Source organism: Acomys russatus, chromosome 9 (assembly GCF_903995435.1).
Source record: "Acomys russatus chromosome 9, mAcoRus1.1, whole genome shotgun sequence".
In the NCBI taxonomy this organism is placed as follows: domain Eukaryota; kingdom Metazoa; phylum Chordata; class Mammalia; order Rodentia; family Muridae; genus Acomys; species Acomys russatus.
In genome coordinates, this window is record NC_067145.1 from 38,007,619 (window position 1) to 38,027,750 (window position 20,132).

The window sequence follows — 20,132 nt, forward strand, 5'->3', positions numbered from 1 at the left end:
ACTCATTCACTTCTTTCTCAAGCTCTCTCAAGGAGATGCAGACTCTCATCAGTGGGGGTCATTTAAAGCTGAATAGATAAGTATTAGGTAAAGTCAGCATGGTGCTATGGTCATCATGGCTGCTCTCAAGGGATGCCCAGAATATGGCTGAGCTGCCTATGCGTGTGCGCACGACGTAGCGTGCATGCACGCACACACACAAACACGCACACACATGCCTTAGTTTTCTTTCTTTTTAAAAACATTTTTAGAACAGTGTGTGTGTGTGTGTGTGTGTGTGTGTGTGTGTGTGTGTTACATGTGTTGTGTATCTGTGGAGGTCGGAGGTCAACCCTCAGAAGTTGGTTTGCTCCTGCCATGCGGGTCTTGGGGATGGTACTCAGGCTTTTCAGGCTTGGCAGCAGATGCCCTTATTCAAGGGTCCAGAGCTTTTCTCTTATTCTTCTGGACACCTGCTGAGAGCGTCATCCGATGAACACTTGATCGCTGGACACTCAACTCACTTTGTGAGACTGAAGTCAGTGACAGTCAAGTCCAGAACAGCAGCAGGTACAGATCTGCCCTCAGCTCAGGATCACACAGCACAGTGGCCACAGCCCGACTGAGATGGTCCACGACATCTGTCCCCATCTCACTCAGCTCTTCAAGGCCCCAGAAAGTTGCCAAGCCAGAATCTGGAAACAGCGTGAGACCAAAGCCCAGTGTCTTGAAAGTATCCCCGATAGTTCAGCCCCTGCCTTGGGCATGCTAACACCTCCAACTAGCTTTCTTTCTTCCCCCATGTCAACTGTTTCTCACAGAATACAACTCTAAGGCCAGCTCTTCACTTGCTGGTCTTCTCACTTTGTACTATCCACTTGTCTGTCTGCTGGTAAAGCCTGCAGATGCACGTGCGTGCGTGCATGCGTGTGTGCGTGTGTGTGCGCATGCGTGCCCTCTTTCCTCATTGGGAGGCCAAGCCTTTTCCCAGCCTTGTCAAAGAGCAGTTTTCTATGTGCTGTGCACTGCCTTTGTGAGATACCCGAGTACATGAAAACATCTGCAGGAACAATTAGGACCCATGGACATATTTAGGCCACGGATCTCCTCCTCAGACTCTTTGATAAATTATAGATGATACTTGATGTCGCACACTGTCTCACCAAATATGTTACAAATTAACTCAGCCGCCGCCTCATTAGTCCAGTCACACTCCTCTGAGAGCCAGCTCTTCGTCCATCCCTTCAGTTGCTGTCTGTTCCCCCGAACCATGTATAGGCCTCTTCACACTCCGCGCCAATTAGAATCTCAATAAGCTGCAGTTTGCAGTTCCCTGTCACGTCCGCCTCTGCATCAGACTGCCACTCTGAGCAGCGAAGGCTGTCTCCGGTGCCCTCTACAGAGTGGACAGGAGGTCTTCAGGTACATGGTCAGAGGAAGCTTGAGACGCCCCAGCACACTTGTGCTGCCACAGGCTGCAGAACTGGTCCCGAATGACAATATGTTCAGAGTATGGATCAGGCAAGCAGGCCCCTTGGTCCGAATCAGAAAATGTTCAGAGGAAAGGAAATACCGACACACCCCTACGGTGTGCCTCAGATGCAGACTTCCGCCATGCATCCATTCTTTTTGCATCTGTCACAGAGCTGAGGAAGGCATCGGCACACTCAGTTCCTGACAGCCAGCAGACACAGGATTAGTCGATATTATCAGGTTTTTCTTTGAGTTAAAGTGCTGAAAGCTAGGTAGGCAATATCAAGCACTTCAGTTGCAGGAAGCACAACAGTGGCCAGAGGTGTGTAAGAAAGTTCTGGAACATTGAAATGTCCTTGATGAAGAACTGGAGAGCTATGCTTTCAACGGTGAGGGCCAGGCATAGGCTGGGGAAGCATGGGAGGACAATGAAGAACCTTACCCTGTTCCTGAGCCTTGGACCTGGGTTTCCCCAAGTCAGTATCAGGGCAAGAGATGGAGTTAGCCACGTGCCTATTAGCTTTGTCATTTTCCAGAGCTTTACAAATACTAAAATAGTCTTTTTGGAATTATAAACAGCTCGTTGAATCTAGTATTTTTCATTCTGAGGCTCAGGGTTATGGTCAAGTTTTCTGAAACAAGATCCTTTGATACCCCAGTTCTCATAGCAGTGCCCACCCCACCCCCATTTTAACTTGGAGTGCTTCTTTATTCCAACCGTTTGTGCTTGGTGAACTCTCTCACCACCCCAAGGCCCTGGACCCGCGACCCCTGCACGTCCTCCTGGCCCAGGAGCTGGGCTCATGGTTGTGTAAATGGGCGGTTGTTGGTCCCCAGGAGACTGTAACTGGTCTCCTCAGAGACTAGAACCTCTTCAGTCATTTGCTGGCCTCGAAGAGAGAGCTTTGAAGTCCTGGAAGATCTAATGAGCTGCTTGAACACAAAGCCAAGGCAGTGGGAGGCGGAGAGGAGGGACACAGGGAAAAATCATCAAGCCCTAATGATATCAAGCCCAGAGCTCGACTCTCCCGGATGCCAGGATACCTGCGGACCTTTCAGTTGAGTGAAAAAAAGAAAACCCATTTTCGGGCCGAAGTCACTTGAGCAGATGTTCTAACGCTTGTAAATTAACACGGGGGTAAAATATAACAGACATGCTTAATCCGGAGCCATCTCCCTGACTCCAGGCCTCAGCCCAAATCAGCAGGGGTTTGAGCTCAAAGCTGAGGGTGCTCAAAGCTGAGCTCAAAGCAGGATTCCATGGTCGGTCTCAAAGTCACTTTAAAACCGACATCACAATGTGATCAGAGAACGGTGGTCAGCCAAATTTCATTTTGTAGACACTCTCAGAAATCTGAAATCCATTTATGGAATAATCGAGAAAAAGTAATACAAGAGTAATTAGAAACAACCCGTGGCGACTGTTGATCTTGGCATCGGAACCCAGAAACGCTGCACCGGGAGGAGTCGCTGCCTTTGCTTTGCTTACCGCCTCCCTGGGAACTGCCATCAAGTGGCTCCTCTTTTTCGTAAAAATAAGTTACTTGGCGGGAGAAAGGCTCAAAATGTGCCCGTCTCTGGCTTTGAGTGTTACACTCTAATTTACTTGTGAACGAAATTGCGATAATCTCTATTCCAGGGAAGACTGTAATCAAACCACTTAACAGATTATAATCTTGTGGAAAATAAAAACTAAGGTGCAATATATTTAAAATGGAACGCTGGCGCCATCTTGTGGCCATGCAGGAAAATGACCAGCACCCTCATAGGGTCCTCAACAGTTCCTTCAGAACCAGAGTTTTTTTATGTTCACTGGTGAATCGCCCGTCTCACTTTTTAATGACCCAAATAACTAAGCATAGGAAGTATAACGAACATGGAAAATTCCATGCCTCTGTCCCAAACGCCTGCTCACAGACTCTATCAAAGCCAGCCACAAGTCCCAGTGCTGTCCGTCATCATCTCCCAAGGTTCAACCCTGTTGTAGCCAACATCCTGTCCAAGGAAGGAACAAAGGTGAAACCACGAAGAAACAAGAGCTAGGTGACTGTCCACGAGGCACTGGTCTTGTGTTTGGAGCTTTGGGTTCCCTGCCATCTGAGTAGCACTTAGGGAAAACCTGGGATTGGGCTCTGAGAGCAGAATTACCTGAGTTATAGCAGTCGCTGGTTTGCCAATTCCCAGAGTTCTGTGGCTGCCGTGTTGACTAGCTTCCAGAGAGTGGGTTTACTCTAGCTGTCACTAGTCAGTGGGGAAGGCTGACAAAAACACAGTTCCATAGGCTAAAATGGGAACATGCTGCCTTCCTTGCCCCTTTCAGACCTCCCTCAGCCAAAGCCACAGGGACTGTCACAATCTTTCCCCACCACCCCCTTCCAGTGTGTGTGTGTGTGTGTGTGTGTGTGTGTGTGTGTGTGATGCATGTATGTGAATGAAATGAGGGCATATGTGTGTCACAGCAAGTCTGGAGATCAGGGAACAACTTTCAGGAGTTGGTCCTCTTCCATCATGGGTTCCTCAGGTCATTGGTCTTCACATGGCTATACTCTATCGCTCATCTCCCTGCCTTAAGAGAAGTGTTTTTTGTTTTTTTTTTTTTAAAGGAGGATGCTTTAGTTCCTTTGCTCAACTACAGTGGAATACCCGAGAGTGGATAATTTATAAAAAACAGAAACGTGTTTTCTATGCTTCTGGAGGCTGGCAAGTCCAAGATCAAAATATTACTAGTAGGTTCCATTATCTGGGAAAGATAATCTTGTGGAGGGAGGAAAAAAACAACTGTATGGTAAAAGAAGAAAGTGGAACTCCTACCACTGATTCTCTCATTGGAATGGAACCCATGCCCATCTGCAAGGGAGGAGACCTCCTGCCCTGTCAGCCCCTGACGCCTGCCTTTAAAAGCCCTCCAGCTGGCCACTCTGTTCCATCACCTGCAGTCTTAAAAGGGAAGCCTTCAGATGATGGTGCAAGCAAAGATCTTTTGTTTGATGCCTTCTTCAGGACAGTGGCCACACAGAAGGATTTAAGCTTCTTTCCAACAGACAATACTTATGAAATAAAAATGCCTGCACCTCAGGTAGGAAGGGGCCAGTAGGCACTGCAGGCTCCGACTCAGCACTTTCTATTCTCACACTGTACATGTTCCACCATGGCGAGTGGCTCTTCAGGAGCTTACCTGTCTTTTCCAGCTTACGATATGGGGGAAATTGAGGGTCTCCCTTTGGGATTCTTAGTCTCATTAACAGAAGAAGTTAAAATTGGATTCAAACGAAACCACAAGGACAATTTTATTAGAGTTTAGAAAAACAGCCATCAGGCAGGCAAGCTGTGAAGGTCAGCTGCTGCCCAGAGGAGAGTGGAACAGGGACAGAAAGGAGGCTTGCCACTAAAGCTGGCATGGAGGCCAGACAATCGGCCACACTGTGTATGTGTGTGGGGTGGGGTGGAGGTGTGGGGGAGGGGGAGCTAGAGAAATAATGAGGAAGCCAATGAAAGCGAGAACTGCTAAGGAAAGCATGCTTAGAAAAGAGACTGGAAGAAGAAAAGCTAAGCTCTTCTGAGTGACTCAAGAGGAGTGGGCAGACGTACAACCCTACGTGACTGCAGCCCAGAAGCTTCTGCACTGGGTGGTGGGGGTGGGGACTCCAGCAAGGAAAACATAGTATCTCATTAAAGCACTGATTATTCTGCCTATCCCTTCTTAGGGATGGTCCCTCGATCAACTGAACATATCCCAGTGGAATGTTAGGTCTCCACTCAGGCCAGAGGTTCTATTTGCATGACTGGGAACTTCTGCTCTAGTGTCTACCCATAAATGTTTTATTGCATCTGTGGTGTTGATTGTCTTACAACAAAGAGCATTAACAAGGGCACAGACAACAACTTTCATCTAAAACACCAAAGCGTATTCTGTTATCTGAAGTGTCTGGCTCCAGATGTTAACTTGGCTTTGTGAGCCTTCAAGGCACAAGCTGTGCCTGTCATTGCAAGGGACACATACTATGTGGTCTCCTCAAACTGCCAGGCCAGTGTGGATCACTATTCTGAGGGACACAGCATCTCTGATGGGAAAAAACAGTTCTTGGAGGCAACAATTCGATGGGTACTGCCTTTTCTTCCTTCCTTCCTTCCTTTCCTCCTTCTATGTAATTTTTATTGGTTCTTTGTGAATTTCACATCATGTACCTCAATCTCACTATCTCTCCTTCCCCTCATGACTACCTTGCACCCTTACAACCTCCCCCACAACAGAGAAAAAAAATCTTATTGTGAAACTGTAGTGTGCTGCAGTGTGTAGGTATTCCTGTTAGTCCACGCTTCTTTGCTTCAAGTATTCATTGCAATGACTCATTGGTCAGGTCTGAGGCCCCTGGCTTCTGCTACTCTATCAATACTGGAATCTCACTGGGACTCCGCTCAGATATCCTGTTGTTGCCTTATGTCATGGAGATGCTGAAGTTTGGATCTGTAGGACTGGCCCCTTCATGCACTCCAGTAGTTCCATGATGCTATACATGTTGGGGTGGGCCAATTCAAAGGCCTGGATCTGGGTCTGAGAGATATCTGAGCTGGTCACCCCAGTGGCTCTCCCACTCTTACACCCAGGGCCAGCTCTACCCTGTTGTCCAGGAAAGGTGCAGGGCCTGCTCTCCTAAGTGCTACAACAGGTAAAGGGTAGGTATAGCTCTCCTGCTTTGACCTCAGAGCCTGGTCTCCCAGTGATGAGGGGAGAGGGGCAGAAAGGGTATCTCTCCCTCATTCACGCCACTGCATGGAAGTAATGGGGCTAGATCTCCCATGCTCATATCCTGGGGCCAGCTCACCCACAACTCCTGCAATGTTAGGGAGCTGCTCTCCCCAGTACTGAAGTTGGCCAGGGGCAGGATCAGCTTTCCTGCTTTCATGCCCTCAGGGCTAGCTCTCCCACACGTGAGGGATGGGGCTACCTCCCTTGCATGTGAGGGATGGAGCCAGTTCTGCACAGCCTTCAGATATCAACGTGTTCCCAGGAGGCAGCCTAGACCAGGAAGATCTGTTTAACTCTGAGCCCCATTGTTTAGTTGGATTGTTTTGTTTGTTGTTTAATTTCTTGAGTCCTTTATTTATTTTAGGCATTAATTTTTGCTGGATGTGGGATTGGTAAAGATCTTTTCCTGATCTGTAGCCTGACGTTTTGTTCTGTTGTTAGTGTCCTTTGCCTTACAGAAGCTTTTCAGTTTCATGAGGTCCCATTTATTAAGTTGATCTTAGAGCCTGAGCTGCTGCTGTTCTGTTCAGGAAGTCGTCTCCTGAGCCAATGAGCTCAAGGCTCTTCCCAACTTTCTCCTCTAACAGATTCAGTGTGTCTGGTTTATGTTGCTGTCTTTGATCCATGTTGACTTAGGTTTTGTGCAGAAGCCCTGATATTCTAATTTCCCCTGGTTACAAGTTTTTGGTGAGGTTTCCACGAAACTTATTTTTAACATAAAAACTCTCATTTCCAACATTTTGAAGGATTTTTTCACTGTTTCTATTGCTTATAGATCCTGAACTGACTTCCTTGTTTTATTCAGCCATTTGTTTGCAAGTTCTTGAAATTCATTCAGAATTTTCTTTGATTTCTTTGAGCATACTTACTGTCATTCTTTTGAGTTCATTTTCTGGGCTATCAACTAATTCATTATAGATAAAGTACATTTTTGTGGATTAATAGTTTTTAGAGGAGTATTGTCTTGGCTTTTCAAGTTTCTTGTCTTGTGCAGTGAGACTATAGCAGACTCAGGGTTAGTTTGGATTAAAAACAAAACAAACACCTATATTTCCAACTTCACGGAAGTGTTCGCAGTGTTCAAGAAAAACCAATCCAACCCTGCAGAAGATACTAGAAGGAAAACAACAACCCACCAAGGCAAACTACATCCAAGAAAACACAGGAAATAAATAGCCTCATGTCAGCAAAACCTAAAGAAGGGAAGCATGTACACCACTGTCAGAAAAGTAACTGGATTTAACAATCCTTGGTCCTTAATATCTCTGAACATCAATGAAATCAATAAAAAGACACAGACTACCAGAATGGATGCTGCTAATGCATGGTCTGGTGCTTTGCATTAATTGTTAATGATTTTGCTCCCCAAGTCTGCTTACTGCCTTTTAAGAGCAGTCTATCACATGCCCCAAGTAATGCCGTGTAACCTTGCCTCCAAATTATCCCTGATTGGCTAAATAAAGGGCCTACCCCTGGGCAGGGCAGAAGTGAGAGGCAGAGCTAAATTTCGAAGGCTTGAAGGACAGAAAGATCATGGGAAGGAGGAAGACAGGTACAAGAGGAGAAGAGGAAGTGGGGCCACTATGGGTTGGCATGGAGAGAACCACATGGCTGGGGAGGAATTTATTCAGAGGTGGTGGTGCAGAGAAGCAGTCTAGATGAAAAGAATAAGCAAGTGTTTATGGAATTATGGATGGGAAGTATCCCAGGTAGGAATGGTTAAAGCCAATGGCATGGGATGTGGGGGTGGCAGGTAATAAGGTAGCTTAGCGGGTTTATATCTGCACAGCCCCAGGTGAAATCATGCTTATTTAACCTTCTATCAGCATCTTTTATTGATATGGTGGCGGGTTAATAGTAGCTACTGTATTATAAGCTACTAATAATAAACATTAATAGCCTTTCTCTTCTCTACAGCAGGATGCAAAACAAGGGCCCATCATACTGCTGCATACAGGAAACATATTTCAACACCAAAGATAGACATTACCTCAGAGTAAAGGGCTGGGAAAAAGGGTTTCTAAGCAAATGGACCCAAGAAGCAAGCTGTAGCCGCCATTCTAATTTCTAATAAAATAAACTTTCAACAAAAATTAATCAAAAGAGATGGGGAAGGATACTTCATACTCATCAAAGGAAAAATCTACCAAGATGATGTCCCCAATGCACGGGCACATTCATTTGTAAAAAAAAAAAATCATTAAACCTTAAATCACACATTGAACCACATACATTAATAGTGGGAGACTGCAACATTCTACTCATACCAATGGACAAGTCTTCCAAACAGAAACTAAACAAAGAAATAATGGAACTGACAGACATTATGACACAAGTGTACCTAACAGATATTTACAGAACATTAAACCCAAACACAAATAAATATGCTTTCTTCTCAGCACCTCATGTAACCTTCTCCAAAATTGATCATATACTCTGTCATAATGCAAGTCTCCACAGAGAGAAGAAAGTTGAGGTAACCCCTTGTATCTTATCAGACCATCATGGTTTTCAACAACAACAGAAAGCCTACAAAGTCATGGAAACTTAACAACTCTCTACTCAATGACTACTGGATCAAGGAAGAAATAAAGAAATTAATTTAATGAAAATGAAGGCACAACATACCCAAACTTATGACGCACAATGAAAGCAGTGATAAGAGGAAAGTTGATGGTACTAAATGTCTTCATAAAGAAATTAGTGAGATCTCATATTAGTGACTTAAGAGCACACATGAAAGCTCTAGAACAAAAAGAAGCAAACACATGCAAGAGGATACATAGCAGCAAATAATCACACTCAGGATGAAATCAATAAAATAGAAACAAAGAGAACAATACAGAGAATCAACAAAACCAAGAGCTAGTTCTTTGAGAAAATCAACAATATAGACAAACCCTTAGCTAAGTTAACTAAAAGGCAGAGAAAGAATATCCAAATTAACAAAATCAGAAATGACACACGGTGGCGGTGGTGGTGGTGGAGGGGGGAGAAGGGCAAGCATAATAACAGATACTGAGGAAATCCAAAGAATCATTAGGTCTTACTTCAGAAGCTTTTACTCCACAAAATTGTAAGATCTAATGAAATGGATCATTTTCTTGATACTATGTACCAAACTTAAATCAAAATCAGGTCAACAAGCTAAAAAGACCTCTAGCCCCTGAAAAAATAAATGCAGTCATTAAAGTTTCTGATCCCAAAAAGATCCAGGGCCAGATGATTTTAGTGCAGAATTCTATCAGACCTTTAAAGAAGAGCTAATACCAATACTCCTTAAATTATTCCACAAAACAGAAACAAAAAGAACACTGCCAAATTCGTTTTATGAGGCCATAGTCACCCTAATACCCAAATCACACAAAAACTCAACCAAGAAAGAATTTCAGACTAATCGCCTTCATGAACATTGATGCAAAAATACTCAATAGAATACTCACAAACTGAATCCAAGAATACATCAAAAACACCATGATCAAGTAGGCTTCATCCTAGAAATTCAAGGATGGTTGGACATATGAAAATCCATCAATGTAACTCAACATATAAACAAATTGAAAGGAAAAAAACCACATCATGATTATTTCATTGGCTGCTGAAAAAGCCTTTGACCAAATCTAACACTCCTTCATGATAAAAGTCTTGGAGATATCAGGAATACAAGGTACCTACCTCAACACAGTAAAGGCAATATACAGTAAGCTAATAGCCAATAGGAAATTAAATGGAGAGAAACAAATCAATTGCATTAAAATTAGGGACAAGACAAGGCTGTATACTCTCTAAATATATATTCAAGTACTTGAAATCCTAGCCAGAAGTTTTAAAAAAACCCAAAACAAACAAACAAGTAAAAAGTAAAGGAGGTCAAAGGAGACACAAATTAGAAAGAAAGAAGTCAAAGCATCGGTATTCACAGATGATATGGCAGTATACGTAAGTGACCTCAAAAATTCTACCATGGAACTCCTACATCTGACAAGCACCTTCAGAAATGTGGCCAGGTACAAAATTAACTAAAAAAAAAATCAGTAGTTCCAATATATACAAATGATAAACAGACTGAGAAAGAAATTAGGGAAACACCAGCCTTCACCGTAGCCACAAGTAATACAAAATATCTTGGTGTAACTCTAGACAAGCAAGTGAAAGACCTGTACTACAAGAACTTCGCATCTTTGAAGAAAGAAATTGAAGAAGGCATCAGAAGATGGAAAGATCTCCCATTCTCATGGATTCGTGGGATTAACACAGTAATAATGGCCATCCTACCAAAAGCCATCTACAGATCTTGAAAGAATAATACTCAAACTCATATGGCAAACAAACAAACAAACAAACCAACCTCAGGATCTCTAGCACAATCCTGTATAATAAAAGGCGTTCTGGAGGTATCACCATCCCTGATTTCAAGCTGTCCTACAGGGAAACAGTAATAAAACCATATGCTATTGGCATAAAAACTGGCAAAGTGATCAGTGGAATCATATCAAAGATCCAGAAATATACTCACACACCTACAGACACTTGATTTTTGACAAAGAAGCCAAAGTCATGCAACGGAAAAAAAAGAAAGCATCTTCAACAAACGGTGCTGGTCTATGTGGATATCTGCATATAGAAGAATGCAAATAGATTCATATATATCACCCAACACAAAATTCAAGTCCAGGTGGCAGCCACTCTCCAGGCTCCCTCTAGTGGTAACAATGAAAATCACAGGAAAGTTAAATTGCCCTTGTCAAAATGTGCCCAGAGTAGTGTCACCAGGACTTGAAGGTTTGGGTTTAGTTATAATCTTCCCCAAGCACTTAAGCTTTTGATGTTTATACTTATGGGAACTCTGAAATTTAACTGGTAGTAATACAAATTATAATAATGCAAACTGTTACCTAGAGACTTTCATGAATAAATAAATATTAAATCGATTAAACTTTTCTGGACTAGCATTTTAAAAGATGCTCATTTATCACATATATTGCAGAGTTACACTGTGCAGTGAGCATTCACAGTCTATGGATCTCATGAGCCGTGTTCTCTGGGCGTTGTGCTTTTGTGGCAAGGCATGAGCATCGCTTATTCTGGCTCTTTTCCACTTACTCACTCATTTCCAGTGACATGCTGTCTATTTGTGCTAACTCTGCTCGATAGAGCTGCTTAATTACTTCCAGCTCTTTTTTAACCAAGTACTCTTGGGTGTTCACTTCAGCGATGGCAGATTCGATCTTTTTCATTTCAAGTTTCATCTGGGTCAAGGATGCACTTGGATTCTCTCGAATGCACACTAAGTTTTCTTCAGTGGCTGCTTCTCCCTAAAACAAATGAAAGTGTTGTATTATTTAAAATCAGAATCCAGCAACTCACTCTGTGTGGAATATTCTTGCTTTGCATCAGTAACTCAGAGAACAAGTTAAGTGCATAATAAGTATTTATAGTTTTGAATATTTGAAATCAGTAACAATTGTGATAGGGCTTATGCTCCTAAGGGCTGCAGAGATGGCTTGGGGGTGGGGGAGGGGTTCCAACTACTACCCAAGTGACACTGCAATCCAGGCTTTCCAGTACAGGAGTTCCAGCTGCCTCCCCAGCTGAATTGGTAGCCAAGATAACAGCAACGTTCACAGCAACTAGATATCACCCCTGCACTGGAGACATAAAGCTGCCCCAACCTCAGCTGACGGGCATAGAGACAAACTGTTTCCCCAAACTTTCCCAAACCACAGATGCAGAAAGGAAACAAATCTCTGAAGCCACTAAATCGAGCAACTTAATAGGAAAAAGGGAAAGATTGGTTTGAAAATGACTCAGTAAAAGCCACTTCCTGCACAGAAGTTAGTGGTCTTTAAGGAGGAGACTGGAAAACAGAGAGAGAGAGAGAGAGAGAGAGAGAGAGAGAGAGAGAGAGAGAGAGAGAGAGAGAGAGAGAGAGAGAGAGAGAGAGAGAGAGAGAGAGAGAGAGCGCCAGCCCATAGTGGTGACCAAACACCTTGAGGCAATGCTGATGAGAAGAGCCAGATGCCCATAAAAACATTCTAGGACTACGTAGAAGATTTTGCACAGAATCTTTCTGCTGTAAATTCAATTCTTTTCTTTCTTTCTTTCTTTCTTTCTTTCTTTCTTTCTTTCTTTCTTTCTTTCTTTCTTTCTTTCTTTCTTTCTAAGACAAGGTTTCTCTTGTAATCCTGGCTGTCCTGGACTTGCTTTGTAGACCAGGCTGGCCTCAAACTCAGAGATCCTCCTGCCTCTGGCTCCCGAGGGCTGGGATTAAAGGCATGTGCCACCACGCCCGGCTCCTCCTGTAAATTCTTAGGATGCCAATGTGTCTCCAGAATTCTCATCAAACTAGGCAATATGGAAAAGGGGGAAGGTGAGGAAGGCTTAGCTGTGCATGCACTGGCAGCTACTGAGTTCTGTAACTCAGCACTTACATTTCCTGCCATGTCAGCTATAGCTCCATGACTTCCTACTTGCACATTTTAGCAGTGTCATGGTGTACTGCCTGGCTCTATCCACAAGCCAGTTTTAAGATGAGAAATCAATCCTGTGCCCTTCTAGTAAAAAAGACACGTGTTTCCCTGATGCCATGTAATACTATAGTTCAATCTTCAAGCTGTTAGAAGTTTTCAGACATTTCTTTTTCCCAAGGTTAAGTGATTTTGATCCCACAACTGGAGACAGATTACTTCAAGCCTTAACATGGTAACTGGAACTCTCATTTCAGCTTGACTGGCTTTTGAAACTTCATGAAGACGGTGCCCTTTGCCTTCACACCCATGCCCTTTCTTTGGAGGCATATTAAAGATCTTCTTCATTCTGCAAGAAGGTAGAGGAGGAGAGGGTTTTTTTTAAATAAAGAGTAAATACCTAGTAATTGTTTAAATTAACATTATATTCTATCAAATGTGAGGAACATCTGCAAATTGAAATCCTGACTCAAGTAACTTAATTTGAAGCCAATTGGATTATATTATAATTTTAGATAATTGATGTCTTAGTTAGGGTTACAATTGCTGCGATGAAACACTGTGAACAAAGCAGCTTGGGGAGGAAAGGTTTTCTTTGAATGTGTGTCTTGAATCGTAGTCCATCAAGAGAAGCCAAGAGAGGAACTCAAACGGGGCAGGAACCTGGAAGCAGGAGCTGATGCAGGGGCCATGGAGGGGTGCTGCTTACTGACTTACTCCTCCTGGCTTGCTCAGTCTGGTTTTGTATAGGATCCAGAGTCATCAGCCCAGGGATGGCATCACCCACAGTGGCTGGGCCTTCCCCATCGATCACTGATTCAGAAAATGCCATATAGACTCATCTGGTAGAGCTGGATCTTATTGGGCATTTTTTTTCCATTTGAGGTTTCCTCCTCTTAGCTTATATCAAGTATTGATATAAGACTAGCCAGGGCAATTGATATGCAAGGCAGACAAGTGGTTAATATTATAACTATATACAGAACTTTATAATGATTACTATCAATTTCAGTATATTAACATTGAATTTTAACTTAATATGAAATATTAGCTATAGTCCAGAAGTCAGTAGCCAGGGTGAAGAAGAAAACCATAGTTCTATATAATGTTTTCAAAAATGGGTCTAAAAATATGGTTTGGTAACCATAGAATACAATCTATAAGAAGAAAGTACACCCAAGAAAACAACAGAGAGGTTGGGAGGTGTAGCTTAATGCTAGAGGCTGTGCTTATGAGTGGCAGTCTGAGCCCAGTGCCAGCACAAGGCACAAGTATCGAGAACATTCATAGTCGGAAACAAACAGAAAAAGTCTTTGAGATCTCTAAAGAGATGGAAAGTGAGACAGAAGAGGTTTGGAGGAAGTAAGTCCACAGAGAAAGAGTAAGTGAAGAATTTTGACTATTTTTTGAAAAAAAAAAATCTACATGTCTTTGCTAACGCAATACTGACTAAACACAGGAAATAAAACTGTGCACAGAAACAGTTAAGTGTGGGGCAGGGCAGGGGAGAATGTCAATTACACTCAGCAGACAAACTCAAGCACTCAGTGAATATATATAAATGCAGCCATGTGGGTCTGCAGAGGCCCCAGGAAATACCTGAGGTCTGGCCTGGCAGTGGAAGCATAAGAGTTTGTCTCACCCTGTATTTATGACACGCATGAACTTTTGTGTATGGGCCCCTCACACACCTCAGCCTTCCATGGCTGTAAGTTCTCTGACCGAGGATTCAACTGCACACCAAAAACACTTGAGAGAAATGCATCTGTAACCGAACATGTACACACCTTTTCTTCTAAGTCCTTACACAACATATAAGTACAGTTAAATGCCTTTTTAAAAAGATGGATTTGAAGAGTTTTCTAATTTTAAAAAATATTCCAATTATTATTGGGGGGAACATATGTACTATGGTGCACACACATGTGGCGGTTAGGAGGTGAGTTTTGGGAGTCAGTTCTCTCCTTTCATAGTGGCTTCTGGGGATAAAATTTAGGTCCCCTAGTTACCACACTGACAGGTAAGCCATCCCTAGACCATCACCTCAGGTGCACACTCAAACTCAACCAGCTAATCCAGTGTCTATATATGTTGATCAAGTACTGTTGGAGGTGTTGCTATCCTGGACCTCAAGGCATATACTACAGAGCTACAGTAATAAAAACAGCATGGCACTGGGCATAACAACAGACACCAAACACTGGAATAAAACTGAGGACCCGTGTGTGTATCAGCCCACAGTCCTACAGCCACCTGCTTGATTTTAATAGACGCTAAAAACATATTAGGAGCCAGGCATGGTGGCCCATGCCTGTCATCCCAACACTCGGCAAGGCAAAGGCAGGCAGATCTCTGTGAGTTCGAGGGCAACCTGCCGTACAGAGTGAGTTCCAGGACAGCCAAGGCTATACAGAGAAATCTTGTCCTGAAACCTTCCTTCCCTAAAAAAAAAAAAAAACTGGAGAAAAGACATCATTTTCAACAAATGGTGCTCGTCAAATTGGATAGCTACCCAAAGAAAAATGAAACTCAATCCTTTTCACTGGGCACAAAACTCAACACCAAATGGACCAGGGACCTGAACATGAGACTGGGCTCTGACTCTGATGGTGGAGAAAGTGGGGAATATTCTTGAACTCACTGGAACAGGGAAGCGCTTTCTAAGAAAGACTACAATAGCGCAGGCATTAAGACCAACAATTAATAAAGGCAAGCCCATGAAACTGTAGACTTAGTATAGCAAAGAACACTGTCACCCAAGTGACTAGTCAACCCACAGAATGGGAAGAATGCTTACCAGCTATGCATGCAACAAAGCCTTAGTGCCCAGAATATACAAAGGACGTTAAAAAAAACAACAACAACAACAAAACCCTGAACACCAAGAAAACAAATAACCCAATTAAAAACCGTCAAGGGCCGTGCCAGAGGAACATCAAAACAGCTTTAGAACACGTGGAATTCATCCCACTGGTCAGCACAACCGCTGCGGGTGAGCCTTGGGGAGGCAGAGCCCCAGGGACTATGCGTCCTGAGGACTTCATGCTGCCGTGGAGCTTTGTTCTGCTTGCTGTCCTCACTGTCACCACATTCCTCATAATATGTGGGTTGTGTGAAAAGTCTAGGGGGCGTCTAGCCTCTCACTGGGCAGCATCATTGGCACTTACAACACTAGAGCTTGGTCTTTTTCAGGCATTGCTGCTGGAGCAGAGAATGATTCATCCACCAAATGTCTATATGTATATATGTGTCTATGCACAGTTGTTGGCGTTTGCTCACAGAAGTTTGCTTCATGCACCCAATATATATGTATGTATATGCATATATATGTAAAGTTGGTTGAAGCTTTGCTTCATCCACTCAATGTGCAAATTTGTACGTATATATGTAAAATGGTTGGAGCTTTGCTCGATCCATGAAATGTGTGTGTGTGTGTGTTTATGTGTGTGTTTGTGTGTGTGTGCGTGTGTGCATGAGTGTATGTGTGTGTGTGAGGTTGTTGGAACTCGTTGAAGCTTGCTTCATCCATCGTGTGTGTGTGTGGTGTGTTTGATTGTTTCCCCCTTTACTTTTTCTATTTTGCTGGCCACAGAGTACTGGCTCCAGTAAGTCACAAGAGTATTTCAGTGGTTACAGGGAGACATCGCCCCAGCGAATCAAGCTTTATTCCTTCAGATAAAAGTCTGCTGAGGTAGCAGTTGCTGACTCCACACCCCACCTCAGTTTGCCTTGTGATGTCAAAGCTGGCCTTCGATAAAAAAAAAAAAAAAAAAAAAAAAAAAAAAAAAAAAAAAAAAAAAAAACCAGCGTGAAACAATGAACAACAGAAAGCTGGCGCAAACGCAATTGAGCGAGGGGCCAAGTTTCAGCCCCAGCAAGAAGCAGAACTTAGCAGGTTCAGTCACAAGGTTCTGGCTTTAGCGTAAAGAATACAAGAAAGGGATTGTGGAATCTCCCTCCACAGCTGAGGAAAGCTGCTAAGGCCAGGCATATGTCAGGGGTGTCCCTGCATGGTGGCCCAGAGAGGCCGGCGCATGAAACTGTGAAAGGGAAAGCTTGATTATGTTGGAGACCCCAAGATGCTGAAGAGGGCAGCAGACTGGGTGTGGAGCCAGCTCAAGGAAGAGAATTGTGTGGCAGTCAACAAAGCTGGAGCTCCAAAGTGCTTTGACATCAGGCATGGCGATGGTATTATTAGGATAAAGGAAAGAAAATGGATGATAAAAACAAAATTTGAGGTAGATGAGGAAGAATGCAGTTGGCATTATTCTCCCTGTCCTAAAAATTATTACAGTGTAAATGTAATATTTTGACACTTAGAAGGGTTTGATTCTGTTTCTATAGGAGAAATAGGACTATTTGATCTACACAATGGACAGGACATTCTCCACAGTTGTGTGGAGAGCAGAGACTGACTTTGATATGAACTCTGGTGCTCCATGTTTGACCACCTCGCCTTGGTGGGGAGGCGTGGTGGCACTCAAAGAAAGGATAAGCAGGCTACCAAGATGAGACTTGATAGCCTATGACCATATAATGGGGAAGGAGGTCCCCCTTGGTCATTGACCTAGGGGAGGGGAATAGGGTGAAAGCAGGAGGGAGGGAGGAACAGGAGGATACAAGTGATGGGATAGCATATGAGTTGTAATCTGAATAAATTAATTTTAAAAAAAGAAGGGTTTGCAGTGCACTTTGCGTGTCTGAAGTCTATATTACAATGCTGGGCTTTCAGTGCCAATTTGTATTTAGGTTTTCATGACATTATAGTTAAGTCAAATACTGGTTGAAGAGATCAGAAATATTAAAGTCTTACTCAGTTAACTCTGTTTCTAACTCTTTAGTCCTCCTTGCTTCTCGGTGCAAAGCACAGAGTAGAGAACGTACGGAGTCGACCAATTCTCTCTTCACTCTTTTCCTATCTTCAGACTTTGGAAAGAAATTAGGAGAAAGATGTTGTTGTTGTTGTTATTATTATTATTATTTTATTAAGGAGACTTGCGTATCTTTCTTACAACATTTTAGGACTCCGGAAATCCCATTCATGCCCATTTTCTAATACCTAATGTGGGTGTAGAATTTAAGAAAGCTAATTAGTGTCCGTCTTTGTTTTTCGAGACAGTGTCTCTCTGTGTTAGCCTCGGCTGCCCTGGACTCGCTTTGTAGAACAGGCTGGCCTCACACTCACAGCGATGCGCCTGCCTCTGTCTCCCAAGTGCTGGGATTAAAAGCACATGCCACCACGCCCAGACTACTTACAAGTATTAAAACAAGTGATAAGCAGTATCAATGGACAGTGAGAGCCAGGGATAATTTTTTGTTGGTACATTTAATTACTTAATTTATTTATTCAGTTTACATCCTGGTCATAGCCCCCTCCCTCCTCTCCTTCTGGAGGGCAGTGGAGAGGCGCACCCTACCTCAGCACATCAAGTCAGGTGAAGACTGAGTGCATCCTCTTCCTCTGTGGCCTGACGAGACAGTCCCTGCTCCCCTTACTAAGGGACCCACACGAAGCCTGAGCTGCCCATCAGCTGCATCTGTGTAGGGGGTCTAGGTCCAGTCTGTGCATGGTCCTTGGTTGGTGCTTCAGTCTTTGTAAGCACCTCTGGACCATGGCTAGTTGGCTCTGTTGGTCTTCTTGGGAGCTCCTGTCCCCTTTAGGTGCTTCTACCCTCCCCCCTACTTTTCCACAAGACTCCCCATGCTTTGCCCAGTGTTTGGCTGTGAGTCTCAGCATCTGTTTTGATCTGCTGCTGGGTTGGAGTAAAGTTTTTAATTATAAATTTTCTCTTTTCCTTATGCACAGTATTGTGTCACTAAGCAGAAGTCAACTAAATACTTCAGGAGTTCACCCAAGTTAGGCACTGAGTGATGCAAGGAAGTGAAAACCCAAAGGAAGATGATGTAGCTCACCCAGCTTCTAGGAGTTTCTGGGAATTCATAGCCGGCCTCTGGGCCTTTGGGCGTGTGGGGCACATTTCCCTGTGGCTCCATGCTGCTTCTTGTTAGATGTGCCATTTGAGGGTGGGGCCCTCCAAGAGCCACCACTGCCGAGGTGCTCCACTGTAGCTCCTCCTCAAGATTTGCACTGGACCGCTCTGGACTCTGGCAAGGCCTGAACAGATTGAAAAACGTAAACACTGAGTATGTCTTACGTCCCCCCAAATGACCACAAGGTTCTTAGCGTGACTTGTACCTTAGAGTCAGATGGGGCATTAACACTAAAGCTGTGGCAGGGCACCAACCACACACAGTTATAGGCAGGAAACACAGCTAGTCATGACAGGACATTTCTATAATCCTAGCATTTGAGAAGTGAAGACAGGAAGATTATGAGTTCCAAGCAAGCCTCATCTACAGAGTGAGACCTTGTCCCAAAGACAAGAAAACAAAAATAGTATGTCTATTTTTAGGGAAAATTTGAACCAAGCAATGAATCAAATGATATAGAACAGTTTAACGATGTGTTACTTAACAGTTAAAACCATGGCCTATGGAAGAAATCAACTTTGATTTTTTTTTTTTTTAAATCAAGCTCACATTTAATAAGTCTTTCTGGGTCTAGGTTAACTCACTCGGGGTGATCATTTCTAGTTCTATCCATTTGCCCTCAAATTTCAGGATTCCCTTGTTTTTAATAGCTGAGTAGTATTCCATAATGTAAATGTAACCACAGTTTCTTGATCCATTCTTTGACCGAGGGACCAGAGCTATTCTTCTTACTATTATATCTCCTAAAGCCCAGAGGCTGGCCTGGTGTGCTGGTGTGTGTGTGTATGTATGTGTGTGTGTGTGTATACATATATATATATGTGTGTGTGTGTATGCACATATGTGTACACACAATATACATATATTTAAAACAATTTACTTTTAAAAATTTATTACTATATTATGTTATATATATACCTTCTCAGTATAGTCACTGTTGACTGTATATTCACCCACTTTCCCCTTTGCCTTAATTATTTCCATTGTTATGTGTGTCCTCTCCTCTATTTCCCATCTAACATGACGTGAGACCAATCACTTAGTCTCTTCGTGATTTCCAGGTTTCTTTCCTTTTTCCCCCCAACTAATTCTAGCATATTAACATACAGAGTGCTTGCTATCTGGCCTGCTTACTCCCTAAACCAATCCAGACTTGACAAGTATCTGTTTTAATATTCCGCAGCAGAGTGGGGTAACCACTGGACAGTGACTGTTGCTGCAGGCAGTACTCAACTGTAGGGGTCGGCTAGATGTAAAGTCTGGTACCTGGAACACGAGTCTAATAGACAAACACAACTGTACTACAACCTAGACACTCCTGAACACTGTACAAAAATCCACTGAAGGAAGTGGGCTGCCTGAATTAAAACAACAAAGAAGTCATCTTGACTGGCAGATCCCAGGGAAAACCCACAAATAACATGAAAACCCAAGATGACTCATTACCTCTAAAAATTACCAGTCTTAGGGTGCAA

The 20,132-nt window shown here is 43.2% G+C and overlaps 1 protein-coding gene across 1 annotated transcript in view; it reads right to left on the reverse strand.

Moving 5' to 3' along the window:
* Positions 1 to 528: 528 nt before the first annotated feature.
* The window catches only part of LOC127193617 (uncharacterized), a 34,435-nt gene continuing 14,831 nt past the window's right edge, over positions 529 to 20,132 (reverse strand). The window contains exons 6-12 of the mRNA XM_051150859.1: positions 18,580 to 18,781; positions 17,480 to 17,592; positions 12,886 to 13,015; positions 11,307 to 11,514; positions 2,942 to 3,097; positions 1,268 to 1,375; positions 529 to 674 (exon numbers count right to left, since the gene is read on the reverse strand). Coding sequence (XP_051006816.1) covers positions 529 to 674; positions 1,268 to 1,375; positions 2,942 to 3,097; positions 11,307 to 11,514; positions 12,886 to 13,015; positions 17,480 to 17,592; positions 18,580 to 18,781 — 1,063 coding nt within the window. The remainder of the gene's footprint in view (positions 675 to 1,267; positions 1,376 to 2,941; positions 3,098 to 11,306; positions 11,515 to 12,885; positions 13,016 to 17,479; positions 17,593 to 18,579; positions 18,782 to 20,132) is intronic.